General features: G+C 32.9%; 2 protein-coding genes across 3 annotated transcripts in view; both read right to left on the bottom strand.

The window, feature by feature from the left end:
* The window catches only part of LOC134264193 (uncharacterized), a 47,087-nt gene extending 36,536 nt beyond the window's left edge, over positions 1-10,551 (bottom strand). The window contains exon 1 of the mRNA XM_062746483.1: positions 10,383-10,551. Coding sequence (XP_062602467.1) covers positions 10,383-10,440 — 58 coding nt within the window. The 5' untranslated portion in view covers positions 10,441-10,551. The remainder of the gene's footprint in view (positions 1-10,382) is intronic.
* Positions 10,552-13,804: 3,253 nt separating this feature from the next.
* The window catches only part of LOC134264197 (uncharacterized), a 65,322-nt gene continuing 54,585 nt past the window's right edge, over positions 13,805-24,541 (bottom strand). For both annotated transcript variants that reach the window (XM_062746493.1, XM_062746494.1), the window contains 6 exons: positions 20,279-20,584; positions 19,616-19,903; positions 18,421-18,588; positions 16,035-16,157; positions 15,296-15,453; positions 13,805-15,183 (listed from right to left, as the gene is read on the bottom strand). In XM_062746493.1, coding sequence (XP_062602477.1) covers positions 15,013-15,183; positions 15,296-15,453; positions 16,035-16,157; positions 18,421-18,588; positions 19,616-19,903; positions 20,279-20,584 — 1,214 coding nt within the window. In that variant the 3' untranslated portion in view covers positions 13,805-15,012. The remainder of the gene's footprint in view (positions 15,184-15,295; positions 15,454-16,034; positions 16,158-18,420; positions 18,589-19,615; positions 19,904-20,278; positions 20,585-24,541) is intronic.

Here is a 24,541-nt window from a genome sequence, read left to right as displayed (position 1 = left end):
GACTTGAACATTGATCACAAGCTCATTTCTTGAAATTTATTTAGGATAATTTGAATATGATTCCTTCTCTGAGTGAAAAAAATGCACATATATACTAAATTCTGAAGAAAACATCGTATGCATGGTAATAGCTAGTTGGGACTTTCCATGTGCACAGGTAAATCACGTAATTTCTGAATTGTAGTATGATGCAATCATACGTTAGCCTGCAAGACCACCTGTTGTGTGATAGATGTAAACACGTGAAAAGATGTAAACCCGCTGAAAAGTCAATGTAAACCCGCTGTAAAATCTTCATGCCCAAGATGGAAATATTTCTCTGGATTACCACTGATTGAGATTAACATAAATTTTAGTACCAATTAATTATTTAAGTTCTAGATAATCGGATACCAAGATTCCTGAAAAAAATATATAATAAAAATTTTCTAAGTACCGGGTATGCTATAAACTTATAAAAAAAAAGCAGCAGACATTTTGCAAGGAATTTCTCTAAAATTTATAAAGTTCATAAAGACAAATGTAAATAGAAAATATGTCTAAATTTACCCCCCCCTCCCCCCTAACAACCACAAGAAATAGAGACCAAATATATGGAATTTTCTGTAAATGTACTAAAATCAAAGAATGAGTGCACTTAAGCTATGAGAGTTGGATCCCGATGTTTTGCGCAAAATAAAATTCCAAAATTCATTAAATTTATGTTTTATACGTATTAAACAATATCTTAAGAGCAGGTTTTGGTATTATTATATTACATGAAAGTATTGAATAATGCCGAGCAACACTAGGTTTTGAGACGGGGGTCTAACAGTTTTGTCTCATTTCTATTGTTATTCATATGCATACCAGTTTTCAACGACTTTGTTTACATCGAGCCGCAACTTGGCCATTTTTCTTATTTGCACAGAATGTGTATTTTAACTTAAACTTATACATATCCAAAGGACAATGTTGGCCAAGTTGCGGCTCATATATAATTTTAAAAAAATGTCCCCAAAGTAGACTCGAGATAGCTACTAAATTAACCGGCCACCGAGCATCAACGATTGATATTATAATCACCTTTCTCACGTGACCCTCTGCTGTTCGATACGCTAACGCTTTCATTGAAAATTTCATTGTGTATATAGTCTCTGTTGTGACAGTATCTATCGTACTTCCAACTTCACACTATGGGAGATTTTTGAGCAAATTTTAACAGGGGGTGAAGATAATATGTCTTTATTTTAACTTATTTTATGCTTTTCGTTAGGGGTGTTTTGAAAGAATTCTGGAATTGATAGTGTCATTAGTAAGTACATGTATAGACTTATGTTGCCTCTGTATTACGGTCTGCAGAGCGAGACATCTACCCAATCCCTTAACATCATTTAATAATTATGTACCATAAAATCAACATGCTCCTCCCTCTCTCTCTCTCTCTCTCTCTCTCTCTCTCTCTCTCTCTCTCTCTCTCTCAATTCGTAGTGCGAAAAAATCATGTGCTACTGTTTACATTCCACAACCATGCGGTTTAAATGTCTCCGCCTATATGCGGATACCTTAGATTCGAAAGTGGTCCCGTTCAAAATTTCCGGAATTTAAGGCTTTTACATGTACTTTTTAATTACATTTTCTGTAATTATGGAAATATGTATGACAAAAATTTCTAGAAATAAATATCAAAAGCATATGCTTGCACATTAACCAAAGATTAATTTAGTGATATATTGTAATGTTAAGCTTAAAATGGGTAGCCAAAAAGGTTCAAAATGACGTACTTAAGTGCACTCATTCTTTGATACAAAAAATACTGACCGTCTTTCTGTAAAATTACCAAGTCCAAATTTAATATAAAAATAATACAGTCTAACTGTAAGGTCTTTTCTATAAATTTACAAAGTCCAAATTTAATATAAAAATAATACAGACAAACTCTATAAAATTACTAAGTCTAAATTTGATATAAAAATAATACAGACAACTGTCTGTAAAATTATCAAGTCCAAATTTAATACAGAAATGATACAGTCTAACTGTATAGACTTTTCTGTAAGATTACTAAGTTCAAATTTGATACAGAAAAAATACATCTGGAAAAAACTAAGTCCTGAAAAAATACAAAAATAATACACTGAAAATAATCTAAGTCCAAAAAAATACAAAAATAATACACTGAAAATAATCTAAGTCCAAAAAAATACAAAAATAATACACTGAAAATAATCTAAGTCCAAAAAAATACAAAAATAATACACTGTACAAAATCAAAGTCAAATTTTAATACAAAAATGATATACTGAATTTTTTGTGATAGGAAAATAATATATTTTTTCTGTATTATTTTAAGAAAGTACAAAAATGAATGTATTAAAAATATATTAAAAATATACTTTTCTGTATTATTTTTTGATATGGGCATACACGTCATTTCCATGTCAACTTCAACTTCAAGTCATAAATCCATGTCATATCATCGCCATATCTCATCATCCTCATAAATAAAATCATTGGACGCATTTACAACGTTGTTTCCTTAATTTCCTGTCCGGAGTCAGTACGAAATATTTACAATTAGAAGATGAGATAAAGGAAGGAGAGGAGGGTGAGTCACATGGAGGGTCAGCCCAGAAGGAGTGAAAGAAAGAAAAAGATGACTGAAAAAGGTGCTGAATTTACTTTAGAGACTAAGCTCAACAACAGAGAGAAATGTTACAAGGACGGTACTGTTAGCACTTGGTGATAATTTAAAAGGACTTTTGGAATCGTCAGATGATAAAGACACCATCAAAACTGCTTACAGTAAATGGTTGGACAATTACGAGGACTTTCTAGAGTTCCAGGAAAAAGTTAAAGCATTCATCTCCCCGAGTGAGCAGATGATAGATGAAGAAATATTCACCGGAAGAAATAAACAACTAATGGATGTGAAATCATCAGTCGAGAAATGGTTTTCAAGACTTTCTAAAGGTGTTCCATCTGATAAACGATCCATTGTTTCAAAGTCAGGTAACTATTCAGTGGCCAAGCTTGAGGAAAAACAACATAAAACAGAACTATTGGCAAAAGCAGCTGCGCTTAAAGAAAAGAAACAGATAGAGGAGGCCAGACTACAGTTAAAAATGAAAGAAGAAGAACTTCACATACAAACAGCACTAAAGATCAGTGACGCTCGAACTAAAATTATTGAAGAACTAGAAAGGAGTGAATTGAGGGACCAACAGCTTACCGAAGCTTTGAGTGATATCCATGCAGAATTGCATCACCATGGCGCACTTTTGTTTTCACCTGTACAGAAACCAACTGCACAGCAGTTACCGCATTTGCATGTACATGTGTCTACCACACAGTGTGCCTTGAATCCACATGCGCCTTAGTTTACATCCGTGTCAAGGACTGTAAGTCAGCAGAACTGGAATACACCATTTGTGACTCAAGGTACTTCATCATATGTGCCTGTTAGTGTGACTACATGTACGCCACATAGTATTCCTTACATTCCTATGTCGACACAACATAGTACGCCTTATGTACCTGCGTTACTAACATTCGGTGACTTATACAATTCAGGACATGCGCACTGTTCATTCTGCAGGAATTGTGCAAACTTCAGCTTGGTTGGGATGACAAGATTCCAGATGACACTGCTATTCAGTGGAATAATTGGTACCAAGATCTCGAGAAATTGAGGGACTTCAAAGTGAACAGATGTCTGAAACCTTATGGTTTTCATCCACTCATGGTACAGTTACATCATTTTGCTGATGCGAGCGAAACTGGATATGGTACAGTGTCATACTTGTGCATGGAGAATGCTTCTGGTGAACGTCATTGTTCCTTTATTATGGGAAAATCCCGCGTTGCTCCACTTAAAGCAACATCTATTCCACGATTGGAGTTGACAGCAGCCACAGTAGCCGTCAGAACCAATAGGATGTTACTTAGAGAATTGAATCTTCCTGTCCATCGTATTACATACTGGACCGACAGCATGGCCGTTTTACGTTATATTCAGATTTCATACTTTTGTTGCAAACAGATTAGCAGTTATCCACGAAGGGTCACAACCAACTGACTGGAGATACATCAACACAAAGTTGAATCCAGCGGATCATGCATCTAGAGGTATCTCTGCAGATGGCTTATTGAAACAGGAGAACTGGATCAAACCCCCCAATTTCCTGTTTGAACCTGAGGATCATTGGCCAACACCAGCTTCACACCTCACTGACACAGAACTGTTTGACAACGACCCAGAGGTGAAAAAGGTTACTGTAAAGACAGTTGTCACAAAATCACAAGAATTACAAGAGAATGCAGGAGATATTAACGAGCTGTTTCAACATCATTCGTCTTGGTATTTATTAAAACGTAGTGTGGCATGGATTTTGAAGGTGTGTAAAGAATTGTTAAGACGTGTTCGTGTGAAAAGACTTGATTCTCACTCAATGGTGCAGGATGATTCTCGTGACAAGGCTTACATTTCCTATGAGGACTTGAAAGAAGCAGAAAAAGCCATACTTAGTTTCATTCAGTGGCAAAAATTTTCTACGGAAATAAATACCCTTATGTCAAGAAACTCGATCTAGTGTCAGTCATGGTAGCAGAATCCGGAGCCTTGATCCATTTTTGGATGCTGGACTTTTGCGAGTCGGTGGTCGTTTACACAAGTCAAGTTTTCCAGAGGAGATGAAACATCCAGTGATTTTACCCAAAGATCATCATGTATCTACTCTAATTCTTAACCAAATTCATCAGGATTTGTCACATAGTGGCAGAAATTATATGCTAGCTAAGCTGAGAGAACGTTACTGGCTTATCCATGCTCCATCTGCAATTCGGAAAGTCGTGTCAAAGTGTGTTACTTGTAGACGACAGAGGTCTAAGGTTGGAGAGCAAAAGATGGCAAGTTTGCCCAAAGATCGTATTATCCCAGACGAACCACCATTTAGCAGAGTTGGTGTCGATTACTTCGGACCATTTGAAGTCAAAGTGAAACGGAGCCATGTGAAACGCTATGGTGTTATATTCACCTGCTTAGCTAGTCGTGCAGTGCATCTAGAGATAGCAGCTTCATTGGATACAGATTCCTACATAAATGCACTACGACGTTTCATAGCAAGAAGAGGACAAGTAAAGAAAACCCGTTCTGACAACGGAACTAACTTTGTTGGTGCCAAACGTGAACTTAAAAAATCCATACAAGAATGGAACCAAGCACAGATCCAATCTGCAATGTTACAAAACAACGTAGACTGGCAGTTTAACCCACCAGCTGGATCCCACTACGGGGGAGCCTGGGAGAGGTTAATTAGATCTATTCGTAAAGCCATGAATAGTGTACTAAAGGAGCAGACACTTGATGATGAAGGACTTCATACTCTAATGTGTGAAATTGAATATACAATCGACGACCGACCAATAACAAAGAACACGGATCAACACGGTGACTTGGAGCCACTTACTCCAAACCATTTGCTTTTGATGAAGAGGAAACCTAACATTCCTCCAGGAGTCTTCGATAAGTCAGATCTTTACCACAGACGCCGTTGGAGACAGATACAATATATGGCCAACTTGTTCTGGCATCGTTGGGTACGCGAGTACTTACCACTTCTCCAGGAACGACAAAAATGGCATGATATCAAGAGAAACTTTCAAGTTGGTGATATTGTGTTAGTTGTGGATTCGAACGCCCCAAGGGACTCTTGGCCGATGGGAGTAGTACATGAGACGATTCCTGACAGAAATGGACTCGTGCGTCAGGTCAAGGTGAAAACCGCGACAAACATTTTAACGCGACCTGTCGATAAGCTGTGCATGATCCTAGAAATGGACTAAGAGACTGTTTGAGATAAATTTACTAAGAGACTTTGAATAATTGAATATTCGTCTTTCATGTATTGGATTTGCTAGGTATCATGTTTATCATGTGCATATTTCATTTTTGATAAGAATTTAGTACAGTGTATTAACCTGTTTAACTTGCATTGTATTTTTATACAATTTTTGGGTTAATGGATATAATGTATATATCTATTTTTGTAATTGTGTCACATTTGTTCCACAATTAGGGGGCTGGATTGTTACGGCCATTTCGGTTACTAGACTTTTTAGGGTCATTAGTGTGATGTGACGTCATCGTTTTTGGGGCACAGTAATTTTTTGTGTTGAGCCCGTGTTATCATGGCAGAACGCGGCAGGGCTTGGTGCCGCATTTGTTACAAGTTTGCCATTTGCTAGTTTACTATGATGCTTTCCAGTCTTTGTACTGATATTTATTTCACCGGAGGAAACTTCTAATTGGTGAGTTTTTCTATGTAAATCATTTAGTTGTATACACTGTATATTTGTCATCGCGGTAAATTTAGCATTTTTATGAACCTGGCTATAAAGTTATTGTTGAAAGTACTTGTGCACTATGTAGGAGTAATAATTATAATGCTATTAGTAAGTTAGGTACATTATTGACATACATATTGTAATTTCGCTGGATATGTGCACACTTATTACGTACGGTAGATAAATCTTTTTATTGCCATGTTTTTCTATCATGATTTGTGTCAAGAAGAGTTATGCTTCTTTGTTTACATTTTGACGACAGTTTTTGTGTATTGAAGTATTTTCTAGAACATGTAATACATCATCATTATTTGCTAGGATGTGTTATCATGTGTACTTGCTTGAAATATCTTATAGTATTTTTTCTTTTAATTTTTTGTAGTAAATCGTCATTTTCGTCAGATTTTCCACGTCATATTTTCCAAGTCATTTCTACGTCTACATCCATGTCAATGTAATCGTCATTTCAACGTCATACACGTCATTTCCATGTCAACTTCAACTTCAAGTCATATTTCCATGTCATTGTCATCGCCATATCTCATCATCCTCATAAATAAAATCATTGGACGCATTTAAAACGTTGTTTCCTTAATTTCCTGTCCGGAGTCAGTACAAATTATGTTGTGAATGTCACCATATAAGTAAGCAGAGATGATTGAGTAAGATTTTATGACTTATTAAAGTGAATTTTAAAGAATCAGTCTTTATTGAACGAGAATACATTTTTAAAGTTTAGAATCACAGACTTTATAGATAAATACTGTAAAACAAGAATATTTGGCGCACTACTAATTTTAGCGCCTTTGGCGCAAGAGCCCCTGAGCGCTAAAATTTATTGTGCGCTAAAGGATTTCTAAATATCATTTTTGTGTGTCTTCAAAGCTTTTACATAAGTACATGTAAACCGGAACACGCGATTACGTAATGTCGAAGGGTCATTGGATTTTATATACACACTAGTACTGCACATGTTCGGAAGACAAAGTTCTGCCAAATTATAATTTAATAAAACTATTGTACCCCAGTAGTTGTTACACGATTATTATCATTAGCACCTTCAAAGTTTGGCTTTTCGGCGTGCCAATCATCTATCGCCTCGAGGTAAACAATGCAATCAGGCATGGCGATTGAGCTTGCACACAATACCTGATTACTCAGTAGGATTACCGTTTTATCGAAATAATTTTCTGTCAATGCATGCATTGTTTTAATATGATTTTAAATGAGTAAATACTCCATTTCTTTTCATAGAAAATAGAAATAAAATTAATATTTAACATTGTGCCACGTCCATGTGATAGCAGCAGGTACCGCGGTAAAGTTAACGAATGTTTACTGATATACGGGAGTACTAATGTGTTTCCGTGCTTGACTAACCAAAAGGTCAAATACGGGTGTGGATAAAAAAAATATCAAATAAAAATTTTATATATTTTACTGACAAGTGCAAGCGCTAAAATTTATTTGCGCTAATGCATTCCCACTTGCGTTTGCGCTAAAATATGTATGCGCCAAATTTTCTCGTTTTACAGTATGCCAGAAATATTCATAGATACAATGCATTTATAAGTGCATATACTTTTGTACTTTTACATAAATTTATATTATAAACGCAACATATATAATAGTCAGTTTTTAAGATTTCTACTTTTTAATATTATGCGTTTTCAGACCAGGAAATCAAATACTTGTTGAGACGGAGAAGCGTGCTAAATACTAGTACATATCACTGTGAAATCTCTAATGGGCACTCGAGATGGTGAGATAACAGAAAAGTTACAAAAGATGCAGAGTATTTTAAATAAATACCTTATCTAACAGATGTTATCAAAAAGTTCGTTGACTAGAGTCTTAAAATTAAAGACCTGAGGTAAACTTTCATTGAAATGCTTCAATGACATGAAATAAATAGATGAAGATGTTTTATCTGCAGTTACTTTACAAAAAGATGTCTTTTTCAATATTACATTTCTACGTTGCAGAAAGTCATTAACTTGTTCTTTTTATACCCCCCGCTTGAAAAGCGGGAGGGTATATAGTAATCGTTAATTCCGTCCGTCTGTACGTCCGTCTGTCCGTCCGTCCGTCTGTCTGTCTGTCCGTCCGTCTGTTACGCTTTGGGGTACCCATCTCTTATCCGCAACTCCTCTCATACCACTGAATGAAATTTGATGAAACTTTCACAGAATCTTTATTACATATTGCCATTGTGCACCTCCTATTTTACTTTTTGATCCGGCACATATTTTGGGTTTCCCGGCCACAGGAAAACATGGACTTTTTCACCAGTTATAACCATATGGGAGGCGGGGGGTATCATTTAGTGAGCTCATCGCTCACAGTAACTCTAGTTTATTTAAACTTTAATTGAAAGATCTGTTCTGTGTATCTTATATTTCCTAACGTATAAGAAATATTTTCCTGGTCATGAATTTCCTTATGCACTTTCCGCACTTATCAACCAATTGTCACTTCTTTCAAATTTTATAATTAGTAGTTGTTATTTGATGCTTTTTTTTTACTTTAAAGGGGTCTCTTGATATTGAAATAATTCGGATATCGTTATAAGGCCCTTACTTTAGATATTATCTCAGCTTAAGTGGCTATTGACAGTCCTATCAGAGAGAATCTGAAGTAATCTTAATACTTTCTTTTGACACTTTCTGATTCTTCAGATTATTTTTCAGTACATTTAAGGTATTCCGCCTTGATAAGATTTTGCAAAACCTGTGATTAATTTAAATTCATACCTAATAGAACAATATCTTTTGAAAGAATGCTTTACAATAGGTGTAATGATAAATAATGATAAATATTGTTTAGTACATGTAAAAGAATTTAAAAAATACATATTTTTAAATTCAATCAATTATTCAATCTAAGGTCTCTTCATTCAGGAATTTGCTTTATTGTACTTCTAATGTTAAATAGTTTCCCTGTTATTCACATTTCAAAAGTTGTTATAAGTAGAAACCAAGTTGGAAAATTCAGCATCAGAATTATGCATTTTAACCAGTTTTTACATAATTTTCATAATATTGTGTACAACAAATGTGCGATTTTTTTATGTCGACATTCACTTCTGTTAACTTAAGCTTGGCATCTTAAATAATATGGTGTCCTATACATTTCTTGCAATAATTGGAAAATTTAAAGTATATTAGAAGAAAATAAATGCAGTTTTTGAACTTTGAACCATTAAAATTGTGAGGGTGGAAAAACCTGAATATATATATTTCAAGCCACTTTCTGGGGTTCTGGTTTGACAAACGTTGAACATGTCACTGTAATGACAGGAAATATATTTTTTCCCATGGATGCTACGGCTTCATTTGGTATAAATAAACATGTCTTATAAATCAAATTTACAAGTTTGGTCAAATATATACTTTGTAAACATACAATCGGATATATCCCTTTTCACACTTAAAGCAATATGAGCTGCAACTTTGATGTCAGAATTTTTTGTTGCAAATTGTAAATAACTATCTGAATGACAGAAAAAATAACGTCGATAAACTTCTGTTGTTCATATTTGTGATGAAAGAACTTTTTCTAAGCTTCCATTAAATCAAAGTTACATTATTGTCGTCCTGTACAATAATGCTTTCTTATATAAAACTGTATATTTGACTGTATTTAGAAGTCTTTTTCTGCTTTAATTTAGTATAATTGATCATAAAGATTTAAATTAAATACAAATTTATCATAATAACACAATTTTACAGCAAAATAAACTTTTCAAAAATGCAGCTCATATTCCTTTAACTTATTTGCAGAAGTGTATAAAATATAAACGAATCTTATGTAAAATTTTTAATTTTACCTTGGTTGGGAAACTGTCATTGAAATCGTGTGCATTATATCTATGTCATTTAGTATTTCCCAAATAATACAGGTTAATTAAAACTTTCTATATTTTAAGAAGCGGAAATTATCAGTTTGAAATCCTTAAAGACATTGTATATAAATACCTTTTTCAGTATAGAAATCTTGACAGCTGGATTCCAACATTTGATTGGACCTTATTTCCTGAAATCACTAAGAAATCTTACCTCTTGTGATGCAAAGGATTCCAAATAAAACCTGACTCAGATACATGTATTCAAACATATTTCACTTTGTTATCCAATAAACTTAAATATAGGAGTATTCAATTTAACATCAATTTTAGTATAAATTCTGTGCATGTGAGGAAATGGAAAATTGTTCACATCTGTATTATATTTTTTTCAACAAGGGTGTGATGTAGTGTCAGAAGGACCACTTTGTGTTATTGGCGAGTTTTATTTAATTTAACAAAGCTTTCAATTTTTGCTAAATTTCCTTATGAATTGCTGTTTTTGCCCATGAAGAGTTTTATATAATACTTCCGTATCATAATAAATAATTTAAACATATTTCATCATATTTTTGTTCTTATATCAATGATCATAGGATTGAGTTGGCAATATATGGGCGTGGTTGATATCAAAAAGTTTATGTAAGTTCCTTCGTTCTAGTAGGAAGATGCTATAAATTTCTTGACGTTTTACGAATTTAAATATCTTTCAATACATGATCAATCTTGAGAGCTCTTGATAGATTTGATAAAAGAAATACAGTTACACCAAGTAGCTATATAAACATTTTCCTAAGTCAAGAGTTTCTGATCTGCTCCGCTCCACATAAACCCTTGACCGAATAGAAAAAGTATACTATTGCGCCATCTAGTGAGATAACACATTTTGAACTCTATTGGCCTCTAATGTAAGACAATATTAGAATTCGGTAATAAATTCAAAAATAGCATTAACAAAACAGATGAGACAATCATAAAACTTTGTTATTTAATGGTAAAGACGTTTTCGCTTGGACTAAAACTGGCGAGTTGTTTCTGTTTACGATTTTGTTTGAGGTTAATTAAAACAATGTTTTTTTAATTTGTTCATGAAATTTGTATGAGGACAATCAGAGAGAGCATTTCTTACCCCGTCAAACTTTGTCTATTCGGCAAAGGGCTTCTGTGGAGCGGAGCGGATAGGAAACTCTTGACTTGGGAAAATGCTATATAGAGAGTTATCAAATTATGATATTTAATTATGTTTACTATTAATTATAATAATGTATGCTTTTTATTTGTACAATGTATTGAATATATCCCGCTAAGCAAAAGACAAAAGGTACCACATAGTATGATACATCTGTTTCATACTGAATATTTTACTAGAAAAAACGTTAATGATAATCTTACAACAAAGCTCTTTCATAATCGTGATGACTTGAACTTTTCTGTCATCATTTTTCCTTACTTATGCTGCAATGTACCTTAATCACCTGCATACGGAGTTTATACATATCAGTTGATTCGATACGTAAACGCCTGCTCTACGTATGTACAATTACTAAAACGAGGTAAATTTTCAACAAAGAAGTTGATAAAATTAGAATGTCAGCAGTCTTGTTGAAACTCATCAATTTTTTAAGTTCTATGGGCGATACAATGACCTTGTCTGCAAATACAATTTATCATTGAGTAAAAATGGTGATAGGCGTTTTTCATACAAATTGTTAGTCCATGATTTAAGCACTGAATTAATGACTACATTTTTCCATTATTTTACGATCATGACATGGAGCACACTGTGGTTGTGACCGGTCGGCAGGGGATTCTCATTCCTCCATGCAACTGATCCCACCGCTGCTGATGTTTTGAAGGTCTGTGTATGCTATGCTCCTAATTTGTATTGTTTTAAGAACTTTTGATCTTGGGCACTGTTTATGATCTTTGTATGTTTTTTGAGAGATATAAATTCCATATGCAAGTAAAAACATTTCTACATGAGCAGGGAGGGATAATGATTGATATAAACTAAAAGTGTGCATAGTGCATTTATCTAAATGTCGACTTCAAGGCCGCATGAGGTGTACCGATTTCTCATGTCGAGTGTTTAACCAGAAAATTGTAAGAATATAAAAATAGCTAAATGTTTAAAAGGATATAATTGGTAAATATGAGAATTCCAGCATATAAAAGCGTATAAAAAAAAACGACTGAATAAGATCAACTGAAATCTAATTGCACTTTCATGCAAGAAACAAAATATATGCATAAAATAGAAACAATTTCAAAATATAGACAAACGAAGCATTATACATTTATAATAAAAGGAAATGGTCAATTTCAATTAAACAAGAGGCCCATGGGGCACATTGCTCACCCAAGAACCTGTGACCATGCTATTATAAACCAGATTTAGCCCTTGTAATACCTATTGTGACCCATCATACACCAACGGTCATAATTTGGACAATCTAAAATCTACACTACCCCGCCCAACCCCAAGAGTCATGATTTAAACAATTTAGAATTTATACTACTCCAGGATGCTTCCACATAATTTTCAGCTTTTCTGGCCCAGTGGTTCTCGAAAAGAATATTTTTACAGAATTTTTCCTATATATTTTTATGTAAAATTTGCTTCCCTATAGTGGCCCCGCCTAACCCGTATAGTCATGATTTGAACAATTTAGAATCTATACTACCCCAGGATGCTTCCACATAATTTTCAACTTTTCTGGCACAGTGGTTCTTGAGAGGAAGATTTTAAAAGTTTATATATTGATATTTCTATATAAAACTTTGATTCCCTTTTGTGGCCCCGCCCAACCCCCGGGGGTCATGATTTGTACAATTTAGAATATAATCTATCCCAGGATGCTTCCACATAATTTTCAACTTTTCTGGCACAGTGGTTATTTATAAGAATATTTTTAAAGATTGTTTTCTATTTTTTTCTATGTAAAACTTTGATTCCCTATAATGGCCCCGTTCAAACCCCGCAGGTCATGATTTGAACAATTAAGAATTTACACTATCCCAGGATACTTCCCCATAAGTTTCAGCTTCTCTGGCCCATTGGTTCTTTAGAAGAAGATTTTAAACATTATTTTCTACAATGTATATACATGTACTTCTTTGTTAAACTTTGATTCCTTATTGTGGCCTCGCCCAACCCTCGGGGTCATGATTTCAACAATTTAGAATCTACACTATCCCAGAAGGATTTCTCAAAAGTTTCAGTGAGTTCTTGAGACTAAGATTTTTTAATGACCCCATCCTATTTTTGTCTTATCTTCATTATCTCCCCTTGTGAGAGGACATGGCCCTTCATTTTAACAATTTCATTTTCCCTTTAACTAAGGATTTTTTTGTACCAAGTTTAGTTAAAATTGGCTAAGTGGTTCTTGAGAAGAAGTCGAAAATGTGAAAAAAAAAATTACAAATGGACAGCCGGATGGACGAACAGACGACGGACAAAATGAAATCAGAAAAGCTCACTTGAGTCTTCGGCTCAGGTGAGCTAATAAAAATGATGTTATTATGGCCTCAGGTAATGTGCATATTCAATAAAATTAATATTTACTTGGTGCTATAGTGGGAAATTATAATACAAAGGAACAACATAATTTTCATAAAAATAAAGTTTTAAGAGTCTTTTCAAATTTCAAAATATAGACACACGAAGAATTATACATATGTAATTAAGGTAAACGAAAATTTTTAATTAAATAAAAAATGACATTATTACGGGTTCCAGTCATACCAGAGGTAGGCATATTAAAAAAAAACTTGGTCCTCAATTTGAAAATTCTAATACAAACGAACAAAACATAATTTTCATTGAAATAGAGTTTAAAGTGTCTTTCCATATAGTGTATACGCCATTAAAAACAGATTACGTTAACGATTAATATTCTAACATTAATCTAGCGTAGCTACTCTATGTAGCTCCATGTTTCTAAAACCAGTCAATTTGAAGGCATGGAACATTTTAAACTAAAATGGCTGAAAAAATAAAAGAAATGTACAAATTATCAAACTTGAAAAATAAATAAAAGTAAAATTAGCAAAACAAATTATGTACAGAAAATTCAATGATATATATTTCTAAAAAAAAGGTATCTAGATAAAACATGTCACCTATATCCATGTGTGTCTGCATTAGTTGTTTCTTTCTTTCAATTTAAGATACACTTATTTGCTAACCACCATAAGCTTTTTGCTTTGTTAATTGAATATTTGCCAAACACGCAATCTAATATGCCAACTTTCCGAGTATAAAGGGATTTGACAAATGTTTTTTTTATGACAAAGTCCTTCAATGATATGTTTGCAAGACGACAAAAGATTACCAAAGGTGGTTAGTTAGTGTTCAAAAGAGGATTTCCAAGTTGTTACAAATCCTCTATCTAAGCTATCATTGTAGCTGTTTAGCATTTCTTACACCGCAAGTAACATATTTATTTATTTTTTTATAAAATACATTTTAAACAAGTTTTGAAAGCGAAAACAATATTTTTGATGGTGGTTCGCGATTATTCAAGTGTTCTCTTAATTTTAAAGCATAGAGAATTAATTGTAAGGAATGAAGCCGAATTATACCTGTTATCCTCTATGTTGTTTTCTCAAAATTTTGCTTCTGAGACTGCTCAGAAATATGTACATAAGTTCTTGACTTGCTTTTTTTTCTTTTAAATAAGCAACAACATACCTAAAATATAAGCTTACAAAATAAAAAAATGTTTGAAAAATAGGAAACACAAAAAAGAACCTCAAAAATGGTTTCAAAAAATGAACGTTATTAAAAAACAACAAATGGTCTTATTTGAAGCCATATTTGTCAATCTTGTCCATACAGTTTTTTACTCGGCATCATCCTGTGGTTCCTCCATAGGTGGCGCTTTCTTGGAAAAATCCACGAACGTGTACTCTGTTCTCTCTTCTTCTCCGTGCACGACTGGTTTCCCCCTTTTGTCCGACTCGAAGCCCTTGTTTGTAAATTCTACATCAATGTATACTAAACCATCCTCATTCTTTAAAACAAAAAAATATTAATTTCAATAATAAATTTCAAAACAATTCTTAAATTACACCACCGACTAGCTCTAAATATCACAGCAAAGAATATCATTAAGCAGTATGTACCACAGCACGTGTATTCTCATCCATGTTTGATCCCCCTGGTGCCTCTTTCTTTCCTTTAATTTCCTTCTTCTCATCATTTTTCTGCCCGTTCTTTTTATTTGTTTGCTTTTGTTTTCTGGAAGGTTTGATCACTTCTGAATAAACTGTGTCGTTTTCAACTACAATAAATAAATATTTTATTGTGAAGAAGTTTTATCTATTAAGAGAATAAAACAGTTATTTCTTGTTGAACATGAAACGCTGTAACTTCGCGGGCTGCTGTTAGTTTTTCATTTGTAACTAATTTCATTCAAATAACATTATTTAACTGTGAATCGAAGTAATAACTCAGACTGGTCATGGACAGAATCTTATTCACTTGCCTACATCTCTAAAATAAATACTTTCACCGAAAAAAGAAATTAATCTTGTAAACATGTTATTTTCTTCCCAGACAAGGTTTTTGTCATATAATGAGGGGAGAGGGACTTTGAAGGGGAGTGGGTGCTCACTATGTTTGAAAAAAACTAGAGGGCAAAAGGAACTTTTAAAATATATTTGATGAAACCTTTGAAGAGGAAGAGGGAAGGAGTGAGAGGAGAGGGAAAGGGAGAGAGGTTGATGAAATAGATAACTCATCATTTATAAAGTTATGAAAACAAGATGATTTAACTGTGAGAGAATTCTGAGAGAGAGAGAAATAGAGATTTAGAGAGACAGAGACAGAGAATGAGAGAGAATGATGAAATAGAAAATTCACCATTTTGATCCTTGATGACGTCACTCTTCACTACGTCATCCTGTTGCCTGTTCTTCTTGAGGACACTCTTGTCAACAGCAGCGTACACAACAACATCCGGTTGAGTGTAGTCGGTTTCTAAGGCTGAAAGTTATTTTGAAAAAATTAAATATTTAGAAGGTAGTCTGGTAAGGGAACTTAAATTATCACAGATGTTATAGGAAGGTCATGCAAGTGATTATCGTTCAGAAAGCACATTTTTGGATTTTACAGTACCAGACTATGCTTCTTTTTAATTTGTTTCATTGTCTAATGATCTGTTTTTTTCAGGAAAGCTTGTAATTTTACATTTCAATTGATTGCAGAACAGAAAAAACGAATGCGACGTTAATGTGTTCGTTGTCTGTCTTTCTACTTCTGCTGTCGAATCAAGTTTAACATAACTAGGTTAAGGACGTCCTTAGTAATTATGCCTTAAAATATCCGAGAAAAATGAATTTAGGTTGATATCGGTTTGATTTGAAAACATTATGCTTGAAGAATGGGATCCCACTATTTGCATTTGCAAATGTATACATTGCGTCTCTGATATGTGACACGTGACATGTCTAAAATTCGAAGAAAAAAATAAGCCTTCATACTGCAATATTTTCTACGAAGCAAGAAAATATGAAAAGTGCTTGAGGCAACATTTTCATGTCGAAAAACATTAAAATTAAGCAGTCTTTCAATATACTTTTACAATGACATTATACGCATTGAATTTACAATAAAGTGCGTAATTTACGGGATAAAACAATAGCGTACAACCAGTTTCGAGCCTTAAAAAAATAATGATGATAATAGCTACATGTACATGCTTTTCTCTCTGCATCTCATTCTAGTACGTTATACCGAATAAATGTGACTTATTGCGGCTATGCATGAGGCTATTTATCTTCATTTAATTCGACCACAAAATATTACTCAATACATTAACGAATATGTTTGGTCCTTTTGCTTTTCCTAAATTTTCACATTTGCATGCTCCAATAACAGTTTGATCTAGGTATCGAGTGCTGAAACACTTAGTGTTGAACACGGTTGTGACGACTTCACAGATAATGCGGCAATACCTTTTTTTACTCCTGAAAATACAAAAAGTGTTGTGATTGCAAAATGTTACTAATTGATTTATTTTTACTCTAGATAACTAAGTTAACATAATAGGCATTTTCACGAAATATTCATTAATTCTTTGTTTATTATCGAGTGATTTTTAACGATTTATATGATATTGATAATTACTTATATACGAAATAATTTAATTTTTCAAGCTCACTGTCTATCGTAATTACGTAAACATAAAATTCTTGTGTAAAATGATTTACAGTTTTTTTATTGTGTACAAAATAGAAAAACGTGATTAATCACCGATATTCATTTGTATGGTTTTAACGTGGAGCCATGATTGCTTTCAATAACCTTCATCTGTGAGGCATATTCCTTTCTGCTAATGTGCAGGCTACTGTGAAGTCACAGATTTAACCTGAGGTGTAAAGTGTAGGCTACTGTGAAGTCACAGATTTAACCTGAGGTGTAAAGTGTAGGCTACTGTGAAGTCACAGATTTAACCTGAGGTGTAAAGTGTAGGCTACTGTGAAGTCACAGATTTAACCTGAGGTGTAAAGTGTAGGCTACTGTGACGTCACAGATTTAACCTGAGGTGTAAAGTGTAGGCTACTGTGAAGTCACAGATTAACCTGAGGTGTAGAGTGTAAGTAAATAATGCACATCCTCGCGATAAGCATGAGGGGGAGGAGTCAAAACGGAGCATTTCTACGAACACAGACATCTACAATTTAAATTTGATCAATGAAAATACTACTGTAGACGCATTTTCGGTTTACATCGTGATGTTTAGACCAATTATCAAAACTTAAAGTGTCATTTTACTCAATATCTGCTCAAAATCAAGCTAAGGGAATAGTTTTGTCCTTAAATATAAAGGAAAACGGTAAACATAATCGAATAAGTATAAAAGTGCGGACTGCTATAAATGCGATTTTGCCATTTATAACTAAAAAATACATAGGTGCGATTTATTATCAACTCCCCACCCTTTATTTTATCAATTTGTATTTCTGAGAAAATAATATGTAGGCTACAGACTTTTTGCATGGAATATACGCCACTGCTTATGCATGTATATAGATAATATATGAAATAAATATCCCTAACGTAGCTGCAAACATCAGGAAAGCAAACTTTAAAATACATTATATTTTACAATGAATAAATACAAAAAATGAGATATAAAGTATTGTGAAGAGTTTACTCTTTAGAAGAAGATTTTGATGAAGTGAGCCATATGGTTGATCATAATCACAAACGCATTTATATATTAATTAAGAATAAGTTTTCTCACATCCGCTGTTCCTTTCTTCACTCTTATGATTCTGCGCTGACTTTTTCCTCAGGAAGTACATCGTCATAACGACAGCAAGGATTACAATACAAACTACACCGACAGCTGAGGAGACAATCGCAACCAACATACTATTATCCTCAGATTGGGAGGATGACGTAGGTAAGGCTGAAAATAAAATCAAATTTTATGCATAAAATTATTTTTTTCAATTTAAACAGTTAAGAAGGAGATAAAAATATTTTTTTTAAATGGAAAGAACTTTATTCGGTAATAACCAATATTTGCTTGGAGATATATTCAATTAAGGTCTTAAACAGGGGAGTATATGCTGACTTCAAAGCACTGAATATTTTTATAAGTAACGACGCCATATGTACGTAATGACGTCACAAACATGACGTAAATTTCAGTTTTTTTATGAATTTTACAGAAAAATGTACATATTTCGTCGATATTTTGAGTAAAAGTCACCGAGTGCATGTGTGTTCAGGATCAATATTTTGATAATGTGTAGAATGATAATATCAATGAAATATGTCAATATTGTTTCTGAACAAACATGCGCTCTATAAATTTTAAAGCTAAAATTGTTGAAATTTTGTCCATTTTATCCTCTTTCTTAAAAAGGATATCAAATCGGACTAGTTTGTGACGTCATAAAAACAAAAATTGTGAATACACTGCTTTGACACTATAATTTTTTCTGTTAATTTATATTTCTCATACAATTTATTGAATTCAGCACATTTCAGGAAGTTTTCAAAATTTGACTTTTGTGGGGGCAAATATATGCAATATAGCGCATATAGTTTTTTTTGCATAATATTATCACTAATCGAGGCAGAAAGAATGTGTTCAGAAATACCTAGACTGAATATTGTAAAATTCAGACAGAAACAAGATTTTTTAACTATGAAATGCTTTGTGTAAACTATAAGCTTTCAACGTTTCCCCGGGAAAAAAAATTTTCCTTTCTCTCAAAGACCTTGCCATTGTGCAAACGACCAGGGGTCAAATCGAAACAAATATGTACCTTTAAGTAATAAGTGATATTTGTGTGTGTTTTGTAAGAATTTTGTAATTCCTCATAAAGAAATGACCAGAAACGAATTTATATCGTTTTTTTTTTATGTCAGATGTTATTCACACAAATGAACCTGGGGAAAACATAACTTGAAAATCACATATATACCTTGTACTGCGACGTTTATTATCTTTGGATTTGCAGAACAGTTGATTCTATTACAACTCTTCAGTTGGTACTGGTGCTGTCCTGGGTTCAAAGGTCCTAGGTCATAATACCCAATGTTGCCCTCACCAGGATCTGTTAGATTAGCAATTTTTTTCCAGGTTGAGCCTTCTTTTCTATATAAGATAAAGAATTGTTTCGGTCCTCCATTAAAGTTTGATTTCCAGGTAAGATTAATGTTTGCTATATCAGAAGAACTCCAGCTTAACTCCGAAGGTGACTCAGGTACATCTTAAAAAATAAAGGAATAAAACTACGAGCTCAGTTGTATAGGTTTTTAAGGGAAACAAAATTGCAGGAAAATAAAACTTTATTTATATTGCCCACTTGTAAGACAGAGAGGAAAGTTCATATTGATACTTACATTAGACAGTGTGTAATTAATTAAAACATAGTTAGTAGGGGAGACATGAGGAAACCTGAACTACTTTAGTAATATTATCATTCTGTCAAATTCTTAATATGAAATGCAGCTGATAAATAAAAAAAAGATGACTAATTGCATTCACAGATGTGTTAAACATAAAAGATAGTCAAAAGTATCTGAATAGGAAAAACATAGAAATGTATAAATTGCCTTAATCAGACTTATAAAACTTAGTAAACCTTCAGGGTTGATTGTTATATTGACAATAAATGTTCCATTGTAAGTCAAAGTAAAATTTCCAAAAGATCTCTGATCAAGGATAGGAATCGTGCTTTTTATCCAGTGTTTGTAGATAAGGTGGTCTCTTTCTGCAATTGTATTTATTATATCCCGATGTTCAGGACCCTTCCAAGATATTCTTGCTTGAGATGTTGAAGGAAAAGGATTTGCTATCACGGGCACGTCGACGAGAACTGTGACATTTTGTCCACTCAATGATCCATAGGTGGTTTTGAAGGACACAGACGTATCAAGTTGAGGCTCACCTAAAATATAGTATTCCAAATAAAAAAGGTAGCACGATTGCATGGCGTTGAATCGGTAAACAAACACCAATATGATATAGCAGATATGTACATGGATATTCAAATTGTACGATTTTACATTTTTATTGTTTATTTGGAATAAATAAATTTATTCGATACACAGAAACAAGCTTTATCTACAAAAGGAGTTTTCCGTTTAATTAAAGAAGCGTGGTTCCTTTTTTCGCCCTATTTTATTGAATAAATATAAGGATACGGCATTGTTTTTTTTTCGTGGTGTATTACAAAGGATTTCCAATTAAATTTGTTTTCACCCATTATTGATAACATCAAATATCAAGAAATATAAGTACCTCATATGCGGAACATTTTCTTTCGAAGAGGGTGCGGTTTCTCTATTACATACAATTAGGCCGAGGCATTTTTAAAATCAAGTACTAAGAGGGTAAAAGAAAGACAATGTTGAGTGAAACGTTAGATAAGAAAAAAAAAATCAATAATATACCATGGTGAAAATAATATTTAAGAGGCAGTCCGCCGAAAAACCAGACAGGGTTGTATTAAATGTGACGAATATTTAAAATTTTATTGAAAACAATATCAATTTAGTCAAAATGAAATAATGTAATTGAAGATTTGTTTGAAAATTACTTATTTAGTAAAATAACCTTTTGTTTCATGTTCTTGAACTCCCCTATATAAACCATTGAATTTAGGTCAGAAAAAACGAACTGTAATTTCAAATACATATTTAACAGGACTATAATTCATGCTGAACTACTAGTAAATCTAGATATATTTCGTCTTTCAGTTTCAATAATAAAATTGGTGGGCAAAACACTTTTGATAGTAGTTTTCTGTCAAAATATATAGACGTTTTTATGAAAATTTGCGATGTAAGAGTTATCTCCCGTGGCATCGGTATATCTGCTTAACACACACTATCGAAATCCTTGTGAAAAATTTAGAATATATACACAAAATAAAATTTTTAAACAATAAACTTCTACTTTATTTTAAAAAAAGAATTCATTTTCGCCTGCAAACGTTATATTTACATGAAGATTGGCAGTATTATTCGGATTGAATCCACGTTTCCATTTATGTATCAGTGACGTCATATTACTGACTAATATTGCGTCACAATTAAATAGTTACAAGTTTTCCAAAGAGTGCATTATCCTACATGTTAAATAAGCATATATTTTTATATAAAATGTATTTTATTCACGGTTGGCGTCTCAGCTAGAAGTCCCTTTTGATAAGTAATTTTGTACATGTCCGAGAACTAATTTTTTAAGAGGCAGTCCATCGAAAAACCAGGCAGTATTGTATTAATAGGCGGCACATCGAATGTGACGAATATGTGATATTTTATTGAAAACAATATCAATGTAGTCCAAATGGAATAATGTACTCGAAGATTTGTTTGAAATTTACATATTTAGTAAAATATCAGTTTCTTTCGTGTAATTGAGTTCCCCTTTATATACCATTGAATTTAGGTCAGAAACAAAGAACTGTAACTTCCAATACATTTTTAACAAGACCTTAATTCAGTGTGAACTAAATCAAGAAATATTTCATCTTTCTTTTTCAGAAATAAAATCGGTGGGAAGAACACTTGTGAATTAGTTTTCTGGCAAAATATATAGACGTTTTCATGAAATTTTGCAGTGCAAGAGTTATCTCCCGTGACTTCGGTAAATCTGCTTAACGCCTTATTATCGAAATCCTAGTAAAAAAAAAAATAGAATCGATCCATAATAAAATTATTAAAAAAAAAATAACTATTTTCAAAATAGAGCTCATTTACGCCTGCAAACATAATATTTGGATAAAAATGGGCTGTATTATTCAGGATGAATCCACGTTTCCATTGATGTATCGGTGACGTCATATACCTGACTAATACTGCGTCACAATCAAATAGTTACAAGACTTCCAGAAAAGTTTGTAAATTCTTTGCGTAAAGGTGCAAAGAAAAATAATTAAAAAAATTTTAATTATTTTTCTAAAAATATTAAGTAATTTCTCCTTTTTCTGTTCAATTTCTCTACACAGTGCAATATCAGAAAATGTTAAATAATTTTTTTTTATTTTATTCATTTTCTTAATACTAGGATATGCGAAAAAAAAAAATAATTTTTATAGTGTTTTTATTGAACATTTCTTATGTAATTTGGATGTGAAAGTTTTTTCTTCTGATAATCAAGGAATCGTGAATATTTTAGATTTACCCAAAATTTAATTTAACGAACTTGAGATGTTTACTTCATGATATTTGTAAAATTTTTAATATATTTATCTATTCAGTCAAATAAAAATAAACAAGCAGCGGTACAAGTAAAAATATAAAACAAAAAACCCTGAAAAATAAGTCACAATAATATCTATTGCGGAAGATTACTGCTGAACTCCCCACTCCAATTTGAAACTAAAACGGAAGATGGTTCAGTGAAACGTGTCTGTTTAAAAAATTAAATTTAATAAATGACCAATATGTTTTATCTAAAGCTTATGTAATATTCAATATATGCGGTTGATAATATACATTTATCCACTGGTTGTGAGTGCGAAAGCTCGTTTATCAAACCCGCGACAGGGAACTATTCCCCGAGGGCTTGCCCAAGGGGAATAGTCTCTGTCAAGGGTTTGATAAAAGAGCTATCCCACTCACAAACAGTGGATAAGCGTTTTATTATACTAATGTATAATATAATTTGTGAGGTTTTAATTTTTTTGGAGTTAGATAATACTGCAAGAATAACCTGATATCCTGATGACGTCATAATGCTACTGAAGTCATTATGACATCATCAGTCAATAGATTTATCGCTTGAATTCAATATTGGAGGCAAAAATCGCATGAAAATTTTCCGAGGGTGGATAGCAAAAGCTAAACCCCGGGGTATAGGTTTGCTATTCGTGAACTATACAAGATAGCTATTTTACCTTCCGAACTTTATATAGGAAACATTTTAACAGAAGTATAATAAAGTACATTGTTTATTTTTTTTATTTGTTTTCTTATTTGAAATAGGTAAGAAAATGACCCCCCTCCCCCGGAGACAACAAAACCTTTGAAAAGAGAATAATAATAAAAAAAAAAGATTTGTCGTTTCGCAGAGAAAGATGTTTTGAAAATAAATTTTCGTTTTCCATTAAATTCTATAGTTAAAAATATTTCCACAAATTTAAAAAGATGTAAATTTCTGTGTGTTATAATGTTTCTCACGCATAGATCGGGGGGGGGGGGGCATTTAAAATTTGTACAGTAATGGGTTAAATAAACTAAACGAACAACCAGTACAACAGACCTTGGACCTTCCACTTAGAAAACGTTGATCAAACATTTATAAAATATATGCATAGATCTAGAGAGGGAGAGAGGAGTCCGGACCAGCCCTTTGAAATTTGTAAAGTTATTTTATGCACAAACTAAACCAATTAAAAGTTATTTAATGTATAAAATAAATCAACTATAAGGAACCTTAGAATCCCCCCTCCCCAACCGAAAATGTGGATTCGTGTTAAGTTGGTTTGAAAAATGTCATAGACATGAAGGTATGACGCATAAGAATCCCCTCTCCCCGGCCGAAATAAGTTTTCACATTAAGGAAAGGACTAAAAACGTTTTCTTTTCTTGTCAAGAAATTTCTGGGTTGGATTTTTTTTTTACCACAGTGACCCTCTTGGAAAAAATGTCCTATAGATCCGCGCCTTTTTTTTTTTAATTTACATAAATATCAAAATAGAAATAAAATTTATTCAAATATGTGTAGCAGTTGGCAGTAAGCAGCTGACAGTTGGCAGTAAGCAGTCAGCAGTTGGCAGTAAGCAGTTGGCTGTCGTATATGGCATTCCATAGACACTGGTAAAAATAAATAAAGTAAATTTTGAACTATATAACAACAAAAGAACCAAATTTAACAATATAGTTATAGTATTTTCTTC

This window comes from Saccostrea cucullata, unplaced genomic scaffold (assembly GCF_032062105.1).
Source record: "Saccostrea cucullata isolate Sc308-1 unplaced genomic scaffold, CSIRO_AGI_Scuc_v1 ctg4182, whole genome shotgun sequence".
NCBI lineage: Eukaryota > Metazoa > Mollusca > Bivalvia > Ostreida > Ostreidae > Saccostrea > Saccostrea cuccullata.
This window is presented reverse-complemented; position numbering and strand designations above follow the sequence as displayed.